The 16,995-nt window shown below is 47.4% G+C and overlaps 1 protein-coding gene across 2 annotated transcripts; it reads left to right on the plus strand.

Annotated features, from left to right (window-relative positions):
• Window positions 1-491: 491 nt before the first annotated feature.
• On the plus strand, window positions 492-15,963 carry LOC110511650 (metal transporter CNNM1-like). 2 transcript variants are annotated; one of them, XM_036940098.1, is made up of 10 exons: window positions 493-3,416; window positions 6,795-6,938; window positions 8,997-9,137; window positions 9,758-9,927; window positions 10,729-10,819; window positions 11,042-11,187; window positions 11,775-12,015; window positions 12,984-13,088; window positions 13,242-13,349; window positions 14,619-15,963. In XM_036940098.1, the coding sequence occupies exons 1-10, from the start codon at window positions 1,982-1,984 to the stop codon at window positions 14,696-14,698; spliced, it is 2,661 nt and encodes an 886-aa protein (XP_036795993.1). In that variant the 5' UTR covers window positions 493-1,981; the 3' UTR covers window positions 14,699-15,963. The 2 variants fall into 2 exon arrangements, with proteins under 2 accessions (XP_036795994.1, XP_036795993.1); XM_036940099.1 differs by lacking the exons at window positions 12,984-13,088; window positions 13,242-13,349; window positions 14,619-15,963 and adding an exon at window positions 12,074-12,289 and having other exon boundaries at window positions 492-3,416.
• Window positions 15,964-16,995: the final 1,032 nt, after the last annotated feature.

Consider the following 16,995-nt stretch of genomic DNA (forward strand, 5'->3'; position numbering starts at 1 on the left):
TTTGTTTTTGTCGGTCAATGAGTGTCGAATTTGGTCAACAACAAACAATGAATGGCTTATTAACCTCCCGTGTGCTACGCGAGGTTTATATGATTGAATAGACATTTTGAAACGCTTAGGTTGTTAGAGTGTGCTGATATAAGTAGCACACGTGACATCACCGCAATTTAGAGAAAAAACACTTTATATCGCAGTTGTCTCGAGATGGCTATGCATATTCATGATATGAGGCAAGTGGCATAGAGTCCTTCCATTGAACACAGGCGGTTGACGTCAACAACCATCATCGAATATTCAAAAGAGTATTAAAATAATGAGATGTAGCCATCCACTAATCTAAAGAAAGATTAGTATTTTTGATGTTTAGAAAAACAAACCTCCGAAAGTAGGCTACTTACCGATATGAGTGATAATGTTTTTGTTAAATGACCAAATCTCGCATACTATATCCATATGCAAATCATAACGTTTCTTTGGAACCTGGGTGATGTCATTTATTATGAGGACAATGGATCATGAGTCTATAGAATATGTGATGTTACTACAGCTATGACCAGGGCTTCAATCAGTTATAGGTAAAGATGGATAGATTATCATTAATTATTGTTAGCACACATATATGTTGTACAATACCGCCGTCTTCTGGAGATTATGGCCGATATATTACAATCATGATATTATGACGACACACAAGACAACTCACACGTGATCCACGTTGAAATCCCAATAGTCCTAATTCACAAATGATATTGCTTCACATCAGATTACTTTGCATAATGTCATTAAAAATATACATATTATTAATGTTATCCTCAAACTATACCAGGTACTGGTTCTAGGTATGCTCTTAGAAAAAGGGGTTATTTGGGGTTCTCTATGGAACTTTTAGGGGTTCCATACATGAAGCAAACGATATAACCCTTTTTGGTTCTATATAGAACCTTTGTGTAGTCTGGAGGCATAATCACCATTCTGAGCATGGTCTGTGTGTCTGAAAGAGTCCTGGCCTTGGCGCTGATCAGGGAGAGCTGTTTACTGAGCCAGGCTGTGTCTCGGCCAACTCTACACAACAATATACTGCTCCTCAGCCTTTTGTTCATGTATGAGAGAAGGGGGGGGGGGGGGCGAATGAGGGAGATAGGTAGGATAAAGAGAGAATTGGGAGAGAAACAGGCAGAGCGCGAGCGAGAAAGAGATGCAGAGTGGGAGACAGAGAGAGAGAGAGAGAAGGGTGAGAGGGAGAGAGATAATAGTTTCATAAAAGCCACATCCGATCCACGACATTCTTTCAGCAGTTATTTTTGTTTCCATTCCGTCTGCCCAGAAAGTGTTGTTATGGGAATATAACAGAGAGACAGACAGACATACCAGTAGGATGACTACGCTGTTTACGTAATTATAAACCCACTGAACAAAAACATAGACATCTTTGGAATGATGTTTTTGTAGGTGCAGTGCAGGTAGTAGCATAGGCTGCTATTTGTCCGTGCGCAAAAACAGATTCAGTTTGGGTGTAGCGAGAACAGCTAGACAGAGTGGGGGGATTGATAAGGAATCTGATAATGAAGTCTTATTATATTTACCACTGGACAATTACTGGGGAAGCAATCTGGAATGGAAACTTCCCGTGTTCTATTTCTGTGTGTCTCAGTACGTGTGCCTCAGTACGTGTGCCTATTGGCATTCGTTGCCGGCATCTTCGTGCAAAATTGCATTACGTCACTACATAATTCTGGTGAATTCTCTCGCCCACCAAAACAAGGACTTGACTACAGGCGTCCAGCCAGCCGCTCCGTTAGCTGCATGGTGTAGTAGAGTAGAGAAGCATCATCAGCATCAACAACAACAACACTGGGAAATGCAGCTGCTGTAAAGGAACTGGTCCCCCACCCACCACCGGCAGATGGAGTGTGAGCGCGCCACCGCCACGTGACTCGGTCGGTTCGCATCTGTAGTGTGGCGGAGAATCTCACTCTGCATCATGGCTGCGGAAGATGTAGCTGCCCGGTCCCGAACCGCCCCCCTCTTCCCCAGGGTACCCTTCTCCCCAGCCCGGCTGCTGTTCCTCTCTCTCCTCTCCCTCTGCCTCATCCCCTCCCCGTCCCTCGCCCTGCTCGGCTTCCGTCCGGAGGAGACCGGGGGAGAGCTGTCCGTGGACGACGGGGTGCTGAAAGCCACGGAGGGAACCCGCTTCATGCTGCGGGTCTACTACGCCTCATCCCCACAGAGGCTCAACCGGACCGCTGGGGCCAGAGCCAACGCCGCTCCCTGGATAGCATTCATCGAGGAGCCGAGGCCGGGGAGAGAGGGGCAGGTCCACCCGAAGCGGAATATGTGCATGGATAAAAACGCCAGGAGCTCGGATATTGAGATCTTGGGCTCTTTCAAGTCCGCTTCGAGTCAGAACTCCGTGTTGGTGGAAGTATTGGCTAAGAACCTGCGCAGGGGAGAGAAGATTAAGTACTATTCGATTTGTGCCTTCGACGGGTCCAAATGGGAGCACTACCGGACCCGGGATTTCTGGGTCGCCGTGGTGGAGCGCGGGGCCGAACCGGACCTCTGGCTTCAAGTGTTAGTATCGGTTCTGTTACTGGCCCTCTCGGCGCTCTTCAGTGGCCTGAACCTCAGTCTGCTCGCGTTGGACCCGGTGGAACTCCAGGTTCTGCAGAACAGCGGCACGGACAAGGAGCAGAAATACGCGAGGAAAATCGAGTCCGTGCGGCGGCACGGTAACTACGTCCTGTGCACTTTGCTGCTGGGCAACGCGCTGATCAACGCGGCGCTCGCAGTGTGGATGTGTCAGATCCTGGGGATGACCTGGTTGTCCACCATTATCTGCGCGTTTGGGATCTTTTTCATTGGGGAGATCCTGCCACACTCTGTTGCGTCGCGGCACGGCCTGGCCATCGCGTCCAAAACCATCTGGGTCACCCGTCTTCTCATGGTTCTCTCCTTCCCCATCTCCTACCCCATCAGTAAACTCCTGGACTTCATCCTCCACCAGGAGATCAGTAACTTTTATACGCGGGAAAAACTCCTTGAGATGCTGCGCGTGACCGACCCGTACCACGACCTGGTTAAAGAGGAGCTCAACATAATACAGGGCGCGCTCGAGCTCCGGACCAAGACCGTAGAAGATGTTCTGACTCCGCTATCCGACTGCTTCATGCTCACCTCGGAAGCGGTGCTAGACTTCAACACCATGTCGGAGATTATGCAGAGCGGCTACACGCGCATCCCGGTGTTCGAAAACCTGCGGTCGAACATTGTGGATATTCTGTTCGTGAAGGACTTGGCGTTCGTTGACCCGGATGACTGTACCCATCTGAAGACCATAACACAGTTCTATAAACACCCCATGCACTGTGTGTTCAACGACACCAAACTGGACGCCATGCTGGAGGAGTTCAAGAAGGGTAAGGAGGGGGGAAGTAAGATCACCCAAGAAACTCTAGAAAAGATAGTATGATGATCGTGTGTCTCCCCTCTCACTCTCTATCTTTCCTTTTCTCCCTCCCCTCTCTTTCGCTCCATCCCACTCCCCCCCTCACTCTTTCTCTTTCTCCCCGTTTCTCTCGCCCCCCCTCCCCCCTCCTCTCTCTCCCTTCTTGGCGGAGTCACTGGTTTAAGCTCCTATTGTTCATTTCCGTAAACTACACCAGTTTACATGTCGGGCCAACCAGTGTCAATGTAGTGATATAAAGTAACTTCAGTGAGATTCTCTCTGTGGAGACAACGGTAAGAGGCGCTGTACCATAGCGTGACTAACAGGGACATCCCATCCCAGTGATAGTCTACTACACAGGGAATATGGTGGCGTTTGGAATACCGCCTTGGATATAGCCTATTCCTTATGAGCAATTTATGATGATATGGGCAGGTAAGGTGGCTTGGTGGGTGTGTCTCCTGTTGACCAATAGCAGGGCGCCATGTTGCCATGTGGTCTGTGTCTGTTTATGGGGGAAGAAGGCAGTGTCAGCGTTTCTCATGTTGTTGCGAGCAGAGGCTGTGCTAGAGAAACACATGAAGGACACCTTCAGTAGATGTATGTGTTTACACTGTCTCGACCCGTATTCATAAAGCATCTCAGAGAAGTAGTGCTGATCTTGGGTCAGTTTCTCCTTTTAGATCACATGATGAATTAGATTACATGGACAAGAGGGACCTGATCCTAGATCAGCACTCAGTATAATCCACACAAATGAATAGATAACAAAACAGTGTGTGTTTAAGAGAGAGCGTTTTGAATTGAATTGAATTGAGAGCACAAGCTTGACAGAGAGACAGAGGGATGAGAATGTCATGGTGACAGAGAGACAGAGAGAGAGACATAAAAGGCTGTTATCTTTCGAATGTCCTTTCCTGTCATGACACCCCCTCCCCTCTCTCCCTCCACCCATCCATCGCTCCGCCACCCAGAGAGAAGACATTAAATATTCAGAGAACACTTTCAACCTCTTTCCCTCCCTCCCTCCCTCTCGCTCTCTTCATCTGTCCTCTGTGATGCTGCATTCAACACAGCCACAGTGTGTGTGTGTGTGTGTGTGTGTGTGTGTGTGAAAACAGAAATCAGCAAAGCGCCAGTACAACAGACTACTCCCTCCCTCCCTACCACAGTGTCTGTAGCCTTTATAAGCAAGTGCACAAGAGTGTATTCCAACACTGAGCTAAAGCCTAGAGACACTAGGTGTGGGAGCTGAGCTAAAGCCTAGAGACACTAGGTGTGGGAGCTGAGTATCACATCAAACCAAACATTGAAATAGCATGTGTGTAAGAGCTGTTAATGTGCTGCTAGACCTTTCTCTCTCTCTTTTCCTTTCTCTCTCATTCTCTCTCTCTCTCTCTCTTTTCCCCTCGCTCACTTTCTCTCTCTCTTTCTTTCTCTCTCCCTCTTTCTCACTCTCTCCCCCAGTCAGAGTGAGACACAGTCAGAGTGAGACACAGCCAGAGTGGGCGAAGAGAGGGGAGCACAGTAGGAACAGCAAGGCGATCTCTTGTGGACGCTGTTGGGGGGGGGGGAAGCTGCAGCTGTGTGTGTGTGAGAGAAAGAGAGGGTAGCTGCAGCTGTGTTCAAGGATGTGTGTTAAGTGTTGACTGTGTTACATAATGGCTGATGATGTAATCTTCAGCTGCTGGTGTCTGCAGTGCAGTCTCTCTCACTCTTCCTCTCTCTCAGTCTCTCTGTCCCCTCCCTCTCTCTCCAGGGGGAGCCCTGAGCAGTGTACAACTCAATCACCTTGCACGCCCCCTCCCACCCCCTACTCCCTCCAACCCCTACCTCCCCTCTATTCTCCTCCTCCCTCTTCTTCTCCTCTCCTCACTCATTCACAAACAAGCACAATGAACCAGCCTCCCATTCCTTCCATCTAAATCACCATCTCACAGAACCTTTAACATCAACAAACAGTAGGAGAAATAGACCATGTCTAACTAACAAATCAACTAGACTGTTTATCTGAAACGATTCCCCATTTACTCTGGCAGTGTCTCTAATAATACCCCCCTGTTACCATGGAGGTTACCCCTCCCCCATTTGTGCATCCCAAATGGCACCCAGTTTGATTGTTTCCCTCTCTCGTTCTCTGTGGGCCCTGGTGCACTAAATAGGAAATATGGTGCAGCTGTGCATCATCCCTCTGCTGGGAAGATTGGCGTCACTAGGGCCTCCTGGGTATTGGTGTGTCACTGGGCGATGACCCAGGGATGTGTATTCTCTAGAAACCAAACGGAAGCACACTGAACAAAACGGGGAGGGTTCTTTATTCCGTTTCCAAATGTTGTGCAATGGGTTGCTATGGTGTGCTCTAATGAATACACCCCCCTGTTTGTGTTTCTACTAGATCGCCTACTGCTTCTATTCCTGTGGCCTCATGGTAGATGTAGTCTGTGTGTTTGTGTTTCAGTGATACTCTGATCCAGAGAGACTTACAGTTAGTGAGTCATTTAGCAGACACTCTGATCCAGAGAGACTTACAGTTAGTGAGTCATTTAGCAGACACTCTGATCCAGAGAGACTTACAGTTAGAGAGTCATTTAGCAGACACTCTGATCCAGAGAGACTTACAGTTAGTGAGTCATTTAGCAGACACTCTGATCCAGAGAGACTTACAGTTAGTGAGTCATTTAGCAGACACTCTGATCCAGAGAGACTTACAGTTAGAGAGTCATTTAGCAGACACTCTGATCCAGAGAGACTTACAGTTAGTGAGTCATTTAGCAGACACTCTGATCCAGAGAGACTTACAGTTAGTGAGTCATTTAGCAGACACTCTGATCCAGAGAGACTTACAGTTAGTGAGTCATTTAGCAGACACTCTGATCCAGAGAGACTTACAGTTAGTGAGTCATTTAGCAGACACTCTGATCCAGAGAGACTTACAGTTAGTGCATTCATCTTATGACAGCTAGGTGAGACAACCACATCACAGTCATAGTAAGTACATTTCCCTCAACAAAGTATTTATCAGTAAAGTCAGTGTTAGTAGGAAAAGACAAGTGCCTTTCTTTGTTTGTTTATTTATCTCCTCAGGAACATGTCAAGGGAGATCTGTTGTCTCCACCAATTGGTTTTCCTCTCTTGCTATTCCCCTTACCTCAGACCCCATTCACGTAGTTAGATCCCTTTACACAGCCAGAATAAATATGTTTAAATACATACATGCTTTTGTATACTAAAAAATGACATTGTTTTATGTTGGAGTTTCACCTCCCACATAGTCTATCCCCTCCATGTTTGTTAGCTAAGTCTCACAGGTTAGGGTAGTATTATGATGTCATATCCTGTCTCTCTCCAGGCAAGTCCCACCTGGCCATCGTCCAGCGGGTCAACAACGAGGGTGAGGGTGACCCCTTTTATGAGGTCATGGGCATCGTGACCCTGGAGGACGTTATAGAGGAGATCATCAAGTCAGAGATACTGGACGAGACTGACCTCTACAGTACGTACACACACACACACACACACACACACACACACACACACACACAGCTGATAATCTCTCTCTAAGTGTCTCCTCCACACCTGATAACAACTCTGTCTCCTCTACAGCTGATTACCTCTCTAAGTGTTGTGTCTCCCTCTACAGCTGACAACTTCTCTAAGTGTTGTCTCCCTCTACAGCCGATAACCTCTCTAAGTGTTGTCTTCCTCTACAGCTGATAACCTCTCTAAGTGTTGTCTTCCTCTACAGCTGATAACCTCTCTAAGTGTTGTCTTCCTCTACAGCTGATAACCTCTCTAAGTGTTGTCTTCCTCTACAGCTGATAACCTCTCTAAGTGTTGTCTTCCTCTACAGCTGATAACCTCTCTAAGTGTTGTCTTCCTCTACAGCTGATAACCTCTCTAAGTGTCTTCCTCTACAGCTGATAACCGCTCTAAGTGTTGTCTCCCTCTACAGCTGATAACCTCTCTAAGTGTTGTCTTCCTCTACAGCTGATAACCTCTCTAAGTGTCTTCCCCTACAGCTGATAACCGCTCTAAGTGTTGTCTTCCTCTACAGCTGATAACCTCTCTAAGTGTCTTCCTCTACAGCTGATAACCTCTAAGTGTTGTCTTCCTCTACAGCTGATAACCTCTCTAAGTGTCTTCCTCTACAGCTGATAACCTCTCTAAGTGTTGTCTTCCTCTACAGCTGATAACCTCTCTAAGTGTTGTCTTCCTCTACAGCTGATAACCTCTCTAAGTGTTGTCTCCCTCTACAGCTGATAACCTCTCTAAGTGTTGTCTTCCTCTACAACTGATAACCTCTCTAAGTGTCTCCTCCACACCTGATAACAACTCTGTCTCCTCTACAGCTGATTACCTCTCTAAGTGTTGTGTCTCCCTCTACAGCTGACAACCTCTCTAAGTGTTGTCTCCCTCTACAGCCGATAACCTCTCTAAGTGTTGTCTTCCTCTACAGCTGATAACCTCTCTAAGTGTTGTCTTCCTCTACAGCTGATAACCTCTCTAAGTGTTGTCTTCCTCTACAGCTGATAACCTCTCTAAGTGTTGTCTTCCTCTACAGCTGATAACCTCTCTAAGTGTTGTCTTCCTCTACAGCTGATAACCTCTCTAAGTGTCTTCCTCTACAGCTGATAACCGCTCTAAGTGTTGTCTCCCTCTACAGCTGATAACCTCTCTAAGTGTTGTCTTCCTCTACAGCTGATAACCTCTCTAAGTGTCTTCCTCTACAGCTGATAACCGCTCTAAGTGTTGTCTTCCTCTACAGCTGATAACCTCTCTAAGTGTCTTCCTCTACAGCTGATAACCTCTCTAAGTGTTGTCTTCCTCTACAGCTGATAACAACTCTGTCTCCTCTACAGCTGATTACCTCTCTAAGTGTTGTGTCTCCCTCTACAGCCGATAACCTCTCTAAGTGTTGTCTTCCTCTACAGCTGATAACCTCTCTAAGTGTTGTCTTCCTCTACAGCTGATAACCTCTCTAAGTGTTGTCTCCCTCTACAGCTGATAACCTCTCTAAGTGTTGTCTTCCTCTACAACTGATAACCTCTCTAAGTGTCTTCCTCTACAGCTGATAACCTCTCTAAGTGTTGTCTTCCTCTACAGCTGATAACCTCTCTAAGTGTCTTCCTCTACAGCTGATAACCGCTCTAAGTGTTGTCTTCCTCTACAGCTGATAACCTCTCTAAGTGTCTTCCTCTACAGCTGATAACGTCTCTAAGTGTTGTCTCCCTCTACAGCTGATAACCTCTCTAAGTGTTGTCTCCCTCTACAGCTGATAACCTCTCTAAGTGTTGTCTCCCTCTACAGCTGATAACCTCTCTAAGTGTTGTCTCCCTCTACAGCTGATAACCTCTCTAAGTGTTGTGTCTCCCTCTACAGCTGATAACCTCTCTAAGTGTTGTCTCCCTCTACAGCTGATAACCTCTCTAAGTGTTGTCTTCCTCTACAGCTGATAACCACTCTAAGTGTTGTCTCCCTCTACAGCTGATAACCTCTCTAAGTGTTGTCTTCCTCTACAGCTGATAACCTCTCTAAGTGTCTTCCTCTACAGCTGATAACCGCTCTAAGCGTCGTGTTTCTCACCATGAGAGGAAGCAGCAGGACTTCTCCATCTTTAAGCTGTCGGAGAACGAGATGAAGGTGAAGATCTCTCCCCAGCTCCTCCTCGCCACGCACCGCTTCCTCTCCACAGGTAGGCCCACTGTGATGTCACTTCCTGTCCAATGTGAGGTCACTTCCTGAGTGTTAAATAAGGAAATATATAATCTCCGTGGAAGTAAGTTGTTCTCAATTTGAGGCCTGGTAAAAAACAACCCATTGAATAGTAAAGAAGTGTTTACCAGTTATTACAAATTACCTTTTTCTTATTACTTTTCCACTGACTCTCTCAATCCCTCTTTCATCTCTCCCCTTTTACTACCCTCTCCTCCTACCTCTTCTATCCCTCTTTCATCTCTCCCCTTTTACTACCCTCTCCTCCTACCTCTTCTATCCCTCTTTCATCTCTCCCCTTTTACTGCCCTCTCCTCCTACTTCTTCTATCCCTCTTTCATCTCTCCCCTTTTACTGCCCTCTCCTCCTACCTCTCTCTCTCTCTCTCTCTCTCTCTCTCTCTCTCTCTCTCTCTCTCTCTCTCTCTCTCTCTCTCTCTCTCTCTCTCTCTCTCTCTCTCTCTCTCTCTCTCTCTCTCTCTCTCTCTCTCTCTCTCTCTCTCTCTCTCTCTCTCTCTCTCTCTCTCTCTCTCTCCCTCCCTCCCTCCCTCCCTCCCTCCCTCCCTCCCTCCCTCCCTCCCTCCCTCCCTCCCTCCCGTAGAGGTGGAGCCCTTCAAGCCAGCCCACCTATCAGAGAAGATCTTACTGCGTCTCATTAAACACCCCAGTGTGGTCCAGGAGCTGAGCTACGATGACAAGAACAAACTGGCCCCACAGCACTTCCTGTTTCAGAGAAACAAACCTGTTGACTACTTCATCCTGTTACTACAGGTATAAACGCCCGCAATAATTGTCCCTTAGCGATAAATCAAATTGATTTGATGTATGTTATTGATAGGAGAGTAGAGAACCGACAGGACAGTTAGGAGATACGTGTGTCAAAGCAGAGGATTCGATCCCACACAGAGAGACACCGAGTGGACAAAACATTAGGAACACCTTGCTAATATTGAGTTACACCTCCTTTTGCCATCAGAACAGCCTCAATTCATTGAGGCATGTACCAGGTGTGGAAAGCGTTCCACAGGGATGCTGGTCCATGTTGACTCCAGTGCTTCCCACAGTTGCGTCATGTTGGCTGGACGTCCTTTTGGTGGTGGAACATTCTTGAAACACACCGGAACTGTTGAGCGTGAAAAACCCAGCAGCGTTGCAGTTCTTGACTTACTCAAACCGGTGCGCCTGGCGCCTACTGTACTACCCGTTCAAAGGCACTTAACTATCTTGTCTTGTCCATTCACCCTCTGAACGGCACACACAGTCCATGTCCCAATTGTCTCAAAGCTTAAAAATCCTTCTTTAACCTGTCTCCTCCCGTTCATCTACACTGATTGAAGTGGATTTAACAAGTGACATCAATAAAGGATTATAGCTTTAACCTGGATTCACCTGGTCAGTCTATGTCATGGAAAGAGGTGTTCCTAATGTTTTGTATACTCAGTATATCATGTGCTGCAGGTGGAGGTGCTGACTGCTACAACAACCCTGGTTTTATATATAGCTTGGAATATCTAGAATGTGGCTTAGACACAAATCAGGGAACTTGACCATTTCTCTGTCCTGTGTGTTCAGGGTCGTGTGGAGGTGGAGTTTGGTAAAGAGGCTCTGAGGTTTGAGAACGGAGCGTTCGCCTACTACGGGGTGCCTGCCATCATGCCCACAGGTAACTGACTGGCTCACTCACTCACTCACTCACTCACAAACATTAACACGTGAATATTGAGAAACAGCCTGTGCACATTACAAGCTCAAAGAAAGCAAAACGTTTCATGAGAAACATAACAGATTACACATACATTATCTGGACTGTCCCATTGCATAGACCAGAGAGGGGCAGAACACTATCTCATCCCTGTCTGACTCATTACCATCCTGTTCGATTCAGTCCACAGATCCCCCTCCCGTAGCAGTGGTCTGGACCGGTCTGACTCTATGCTGTATGGGGGCAGTCTGGGCCAACTCAACGGAGGGGGGAGCGTCTACCTGCCTGACTACTCTGTTAGGCAGCTCACACACCTGCAGGTCATTAAGGTAGGCCTACCTAGACTACGGTACAGTACAGCCCCGCCCACCTCACGTTACCTGGATACACCTGCTCCAACACCATTTGGGAGACCTTTACTTGGCTCATTGCGCTCTAGCGACTCCATGTGGCGGGCCGGGCGCCTGCAGGCTGACTACGGCCGTCAGTTGAACGGTGTTTCCTCCGACACATTGGCGCGACTGGCTTCCGGGTTAAGTGGGCGAGCGTTAAGGAACACGGTTTGGCGGGTCATTTTTTCGAGGACACATGACTTGACCTTCGCCTCTACCGAGCCCGTTGGGGAGTTGCAGTGATGAGACAAGATCGTAATTGAATTTGGGAGAGAAAGGAGGTCAAATAAAATAAATGAATAATAAAGGTCCCAAATAGCACCCTATTCTTTATACAGTGCACTACTTTATACATAGTCCTATGGTCCTTGGTCAAAAGTAGTGCACTTCATAGGAAAAAGTGTGTAATTTGTGATTCAACCTAGTAGCTTAGTCAGAGCTGTGGTACAGTACAGCCTCTAACTCCGACCTATGACTATTTATGACCTACGACCTTTCTTTGACCTTCGACTTCTAAACCCCAGATCACCCGTAGCCACTACCAGAATGCCCTGACAGCCACTCTGATGGACAGCTCCCCCCAGACCCCCGACACAGACGCCCGGCCCACAGACGGGAACACTCCCGACCTCCCTGTCCCGGAGCAGAGTGGAGACCACCTCCTCCCCCCCAGAGAGACCCGGCCCAGCTCGGCCAGAACCAGAGGACAGCAGTCCTCCGTCCCACACAGCACCTCTCTGCTCAACGAGAAGAACCGTATCGTCCGTAAGTCAACCATACTGGAGGAGGGAGGTGGAGAGAGAATAGACTTACTCCCCTACAGGCAGTAAATCAGACGGTCAGAACAGCCCCAGTGACTGTGTGTATCATAACTGTCCTGTCTCTCCCTACAGGCAGTAAATCAGACGGTCAGAACAGCCCCAGTGACTGTGTGTATCATAACTGTCCTGTCTCTCCCTACAGGCAGTAAATCAGACGGTCAGAACAGCCCCAGTGACTGTGTGTATCATAACTGTCCTGTCTCTCCCTACAGGCAGTAAATCAGACAGTCAGAACAGCCCCAGTGACTGTGTGTATCATAACTGTCCTGTCTCTCCCTACAGGCAGTAAATCAGACGGTCAGAACAGCCCCAGTGACTGTGTGTATCATACCTGTCCTGTCTCTCCCTACAGACAGTAAATCAGACGGTCAGAACAGCCCCAGTGACTGTGTGTATCATAACTGTCCTGTCTCTCCCTACAGACAGTAAATCAGACGGTCAGAACAGCCCCAGTGACTGTGTGTATCATAACTGTCCTGTCTCTCCCTACAGGCAGTAAATCAGACGGTCAGAACAGCCCCAGTGACTGTGTGTATCATAACTGTCCTGTCTCTCCATACAGGCAGTAAATCAGACGGTCAGAACAGCCCCAGTGACTGTGTGTATCATAACTGTCCTGTCTCTCCCTACAGGCAGTAAATCAGACGGTCAGAACAGCCCCAGTGACTGTGTGTATCATAACTGTCCTGTCTCTCCCTACAGACAGTAAATCAGACGGTCAGAACAGCCCCAGTGACTGTGTGTATCATAACTGTCCTGTCTCTCCCTACAGGCAGTAAATCAGACGGTCAGAACAGCCCCAGTGACTGTGTGTATCATAACTGTCCTGTCTCTCCCTACAGGCAGTAAATCAGACGGTCAGAACAGCCCCAGTGACTGTGTGTATCATAACTGTCCTGTCTCTCCATACAGGCAGTAAATCAGACGGTCAGAACAGCCCCAGTGACTCCGTTTTCCTCAGGATGGATGAGATCTCGTACATCAGAGAGGAGCACTCAGAGAGGGACGGCACCAACGGTAAGAGAATACAGGGAGGAACAAAGGAGTGGGATGGAAGACTGGAGAATAAGGAGGATGTTGGTGATGAGGGAAGACATTTAACACAGAAACAACATCCACAGTTTACTATGGAGATTGATAACTCTCTCTCTCTCTCTCTCTCTCTCTCAGACACAGCCTCTGTTGCTATAGAAACGGACGCCCCCTCCTCTTTCATCAGTACTCTGTCTCTGAGTGGATCAGAGGACACACTGGGCAAGAAACTACTGCTCAAACTCAGTGAGTCACACACACAACATACACAACATCCAGTACACACGCACACAAGCATGCATACACACAAATACACACACACCTTTACTCTCTTGCATTCTAACACCTGTGTGACCATCCAATTGCCCACACACACATACAACCATTTAAATCTCAACCCAGCCACTGTGAAGACACAAACCCAACAACTCCACGCCGTGAGTCCCCTCCACCGGTCACTTTGTCATGTTAGGATACGTCCCAAATGGCACTTCATTCCCATGGGTCCTGGTCAAAAGTAGTGCACTAAATAGGGAGTAGAGTGCCATTTGGGATGCAACCTTAGTAACAGTCTAAATCCTGAGCCTTTCTCTTTCCCTGCACCTCTGCTCCATGAACAGCTGTGTCCTAGCAACCAGTCATTCATTGTCCCTGCCTCCCCCTGCCAAGAGTATTTTCTCTGGAGGCCCCCTAACGGAAACCCTGGTCCCTCCCAGTGTGTGTGTACCACTCTGGCCCATCACTCTGACCTCCACAAAATCTCCCTCTCTCTCTCCCTCTCTCTCTACCACTCTCCCTCTCTCCCTCCCTCTCCCCCTTCTCTCTCTCTCCCTCTCCCCCCTCTCTCTCCCTCTCTCTCTCTCACTCTCCCTCTCTTTCTCTCTCTCTCTCCCCCCTCTCTCTCTCTCCCTCTCTCTCTCTCTCTACCACTCTCCCTCTCACTCTCTCTAACACTCACATAGGAGAGCCAACTAGTGTGTTCCTCTCTTCTCTCTCGACTGGCCCACTGCTGAATGAGCTATGGAGAATGAATGTTAAGTGAGCCTCCCAAGTGGCACCCCATTCCCAAAGCTCTGTGGGTCCTGTTCAAAAGTAGTGCACTTAACAGGGAACAGTGTGCCAGTTGGGATGTAGACTGAGTGTTTCTCTGCTCAGAATCACAGAGCTACTTTAACTAAATGACTGTCCTAAACACCCCCCCCCCCCCCCACCCCCCCCCACCCCACCCCACATGGTCCCTCTCTGAGCCAAAGAGCAGCAGAATGGTCTCTCTCATTTCAGTAAAAGGCTGAAACTGGACCAAAATCACAACACATTGCTGGAAATAAGCAATAAAAGCCCGGGCAGAAGTAGTGACCTAAATGCCATTTACAAAGTAGTTGTAATGACATTGTCATTGTCCATTTCATTGATTCACATTGATTTTTTTCAATTTAATATCTATATGTGTCAATATATATATATTTGTAAATGTATATATGTTTTTCAATGAAATGCACATTTATTTCTCCTCAGGTCACAAGAAGAGGAAAAAGTCTCGGGAAGGAGACAAGACACCTGAGGAGACATCAGAGCAGCCGCTGGTCAAGACCTAGCAGTGTGTGTGTGTGTATATGGACTAACTCACACTATCATCAACAGCCTATTTCCTTCCTCTTTTTGATCGTTTGTCAGACGTTTCTGCAACGTTTGTCAGACGTTCCAGTCACTAGTTGACCACTCTCAGATGTCCCCACCAACAGACATTCTAAAGGGAAACAGAAGGAGATAACAGCACATAGAAAAGATAGACCTCATCTCCCCCTAACACCCCCACAGTCTCTGATCTTAGACCGAACCAAATGGGAGGAACTACCTGAACCAGCGGGACGGAAGCTACCATGTCATCATGAACCTGGGGTTTTTTCTTTTTTTCTTGAATGTTTCATGTCGAAGTGGCTAATGGATTTGAAGACAAAGGATGTCAGGAGAAGAGGAGGTTTTTGGTTTAAGCCACTGTCACAATTTAATTCACCCCCCCCCCCCCCCCCCTCCCCTCCTTACAAAATAATTGAATTGGCCCTGTTGGAGCTGTGACAAGGAAACCAAAGACTATGTAGATATCATCAATGCACAGAAGAATATTCACCATGCGCCATTATAAAGAGCTCATCCATTCCTTCTTCAGGTGGTTTTATGGATGCTGTATCACTTGTGTTATTTGATAGTGAATGTTTATTACTATTCTCTTCTGTCCTCGTTCCTCTCTACTGTCTAACGGGTGAATCCTAACGTTCACTTGAGTGGATTTTCATGCATTGATATCAATGGGAGACTAAGTGAAAATTCTATTTAGGATTCACCCAGAAGTTGACTTGTCAGAATGGGCTCATGCTATAGTGGTGTAAGGGGTTTAAAAGGACTTGAGATGGTTTGGGGTTTGAATGCCTTACTAAAGAGAAAGTCTTCAATCTGCATGTTTTAGGTACTGGCTGAGCACCATGTAGACCTCTATTCTCTCAGCCCGACTGTTATCACAACTTCCTCAAACGGTGGGTATGAGAACTGACCAGTCACAAGAACGGACCAGTCTCTTCCAAATGATGTATATGAGCAATACTGAAACTCTTTTACACAGTTGTGAACGGGACACATCCAAAAGACACTACTAATGTAGGATATGCCATTAGGAAACATCTTGTTGTAGAGAATACATTTCTTATTTGATCTGACAAGCTGTACCATAAGACCCATGTTTCTCTCTCTCTCTGGGTTAAGACCACGTGTCTCTGCTCTGACTGGGTTTGTGCCGATTCAGGTTTGTGCCACTGCACCACAGTGGGGGGAGAAAGATGGGGGAGGAGAGAAAGGGGGGAGGACGAAGGGGAGAGGGGTAGAGGGAGGAGGGATGGGAGGGGAGGCATAGAAGATGGGGGGTTAGAGTGAGTGAGAGAGAGAGAGAGAGAGAGAGAGGAGGGAGGGGAGGAGAGAGGGAGGGGAGGAGAGGCATAGAGGACGGGAGGCTAGAGGGAGAGAGAAGAGGGAGGGGAGGAGAGAGGAGGGAGAGGAGGAGAGGCATAGAGGACGGGGGGGGGGCTAGAGGGAGAGAGAGGAGGGAGGGAGAGACAGAGGACGGGGGGCTGGGAGAAAAGGGAAACGTGAGGGATGGAGAGAAAGGGTAAAGGGGGAGTGATGCTCTGTGGCTCCTGTCATTGGTCAGTGAGGAGGAGAGAAGAGCATCCTTCCTTGGAAAACAGGAAAAAGTGCTGACTCACTATGCTGCATGGGAGTAGAGGCAACAGCCAATCAGAACCCTCATCCTCTTCTCAGACACAATGGCCCTGTATTTAACTGGAGTAGGATGAGACTTGATTTTCTTGTTTTTCACCTCAATGGTTTGGGCTAGGATTTGGGGAGGGGAAGCTGATTCTAAATCTGTGCTTGTCAGCAACATCTATATGGAGGTATTTTAACACAATGCATTTTTAAAGTGCTATTTGTCTCAAAAAAGGTCCTAAACTGAAATGGATAAATTGGACAGATCGTCAGGACTGGAGACCACTGGTGTATGGGGAGAGTGACACCTACACAGAACGTAATACAGAGATATATCTTTTTATAGAAGAGAAATGCATATATGAGCGATGTATTGTAGATAGAGTTTATAATGACTTTATGGGTAAATGAACTCTGGGCATTTTAACAGGGGAAAAACCCTAGGATTTTTGCATTAGAAAAATGTACAGAATTAAAAAGATTCACAAGTTTCAGCTGTCTGACTTTTTAGTGTTCAGACTTTGAACAATAATGTTTGTTTATTCCAGTTGCTGACAGTTATTATGCAGGGCCCGGAGTTTTCTTCTTGTCGGGTTAGGAAAAACTCTGGGCCATAGTTATTACTAATGTCTTAAGG

The sequence above is a fragment of the Oncorhynchus mykiss genome, chromosome 13 (assembly GCF_013265735.2).
Source record: "Oncorhynchus mykiss isolate Arlee chromosome 13, USDA_OmykA_1.1, whole genome shotgun sequence".
NCBI classification, from domain to species: Eukaryota; Metazoa; Chordata; class Actinopteri; order Salmoniformes; family Salmonidae; genus Oncorhynchus; species Oncorhynchus mykiss.

Bases quoted from the DNA above. Each gene is read 5' to 3' on its own strand.
- LOC110511650 (XM_036940098.1), top strand. From the start codon at position 1,982: ATGGCTGCGGAAGATGTAGCTGCCCGGTCCCGAACCGCCCCCCTCTTC. The intron at 12,016-12,983 runs GTAAGTCAACCA...CTCTCCATACAG, and splicing joins CGAGAAGAACCGTATCGTCC to GCAGTAAATCAGACGGTCAG. The intron at 13,089-13,241 runs GTAAGAGAATAC...TCTCTCTCTCAG, and splicing joins AGAGAGGGACGGCACCAACG to ACACAGCCTCTGTTGCTATA.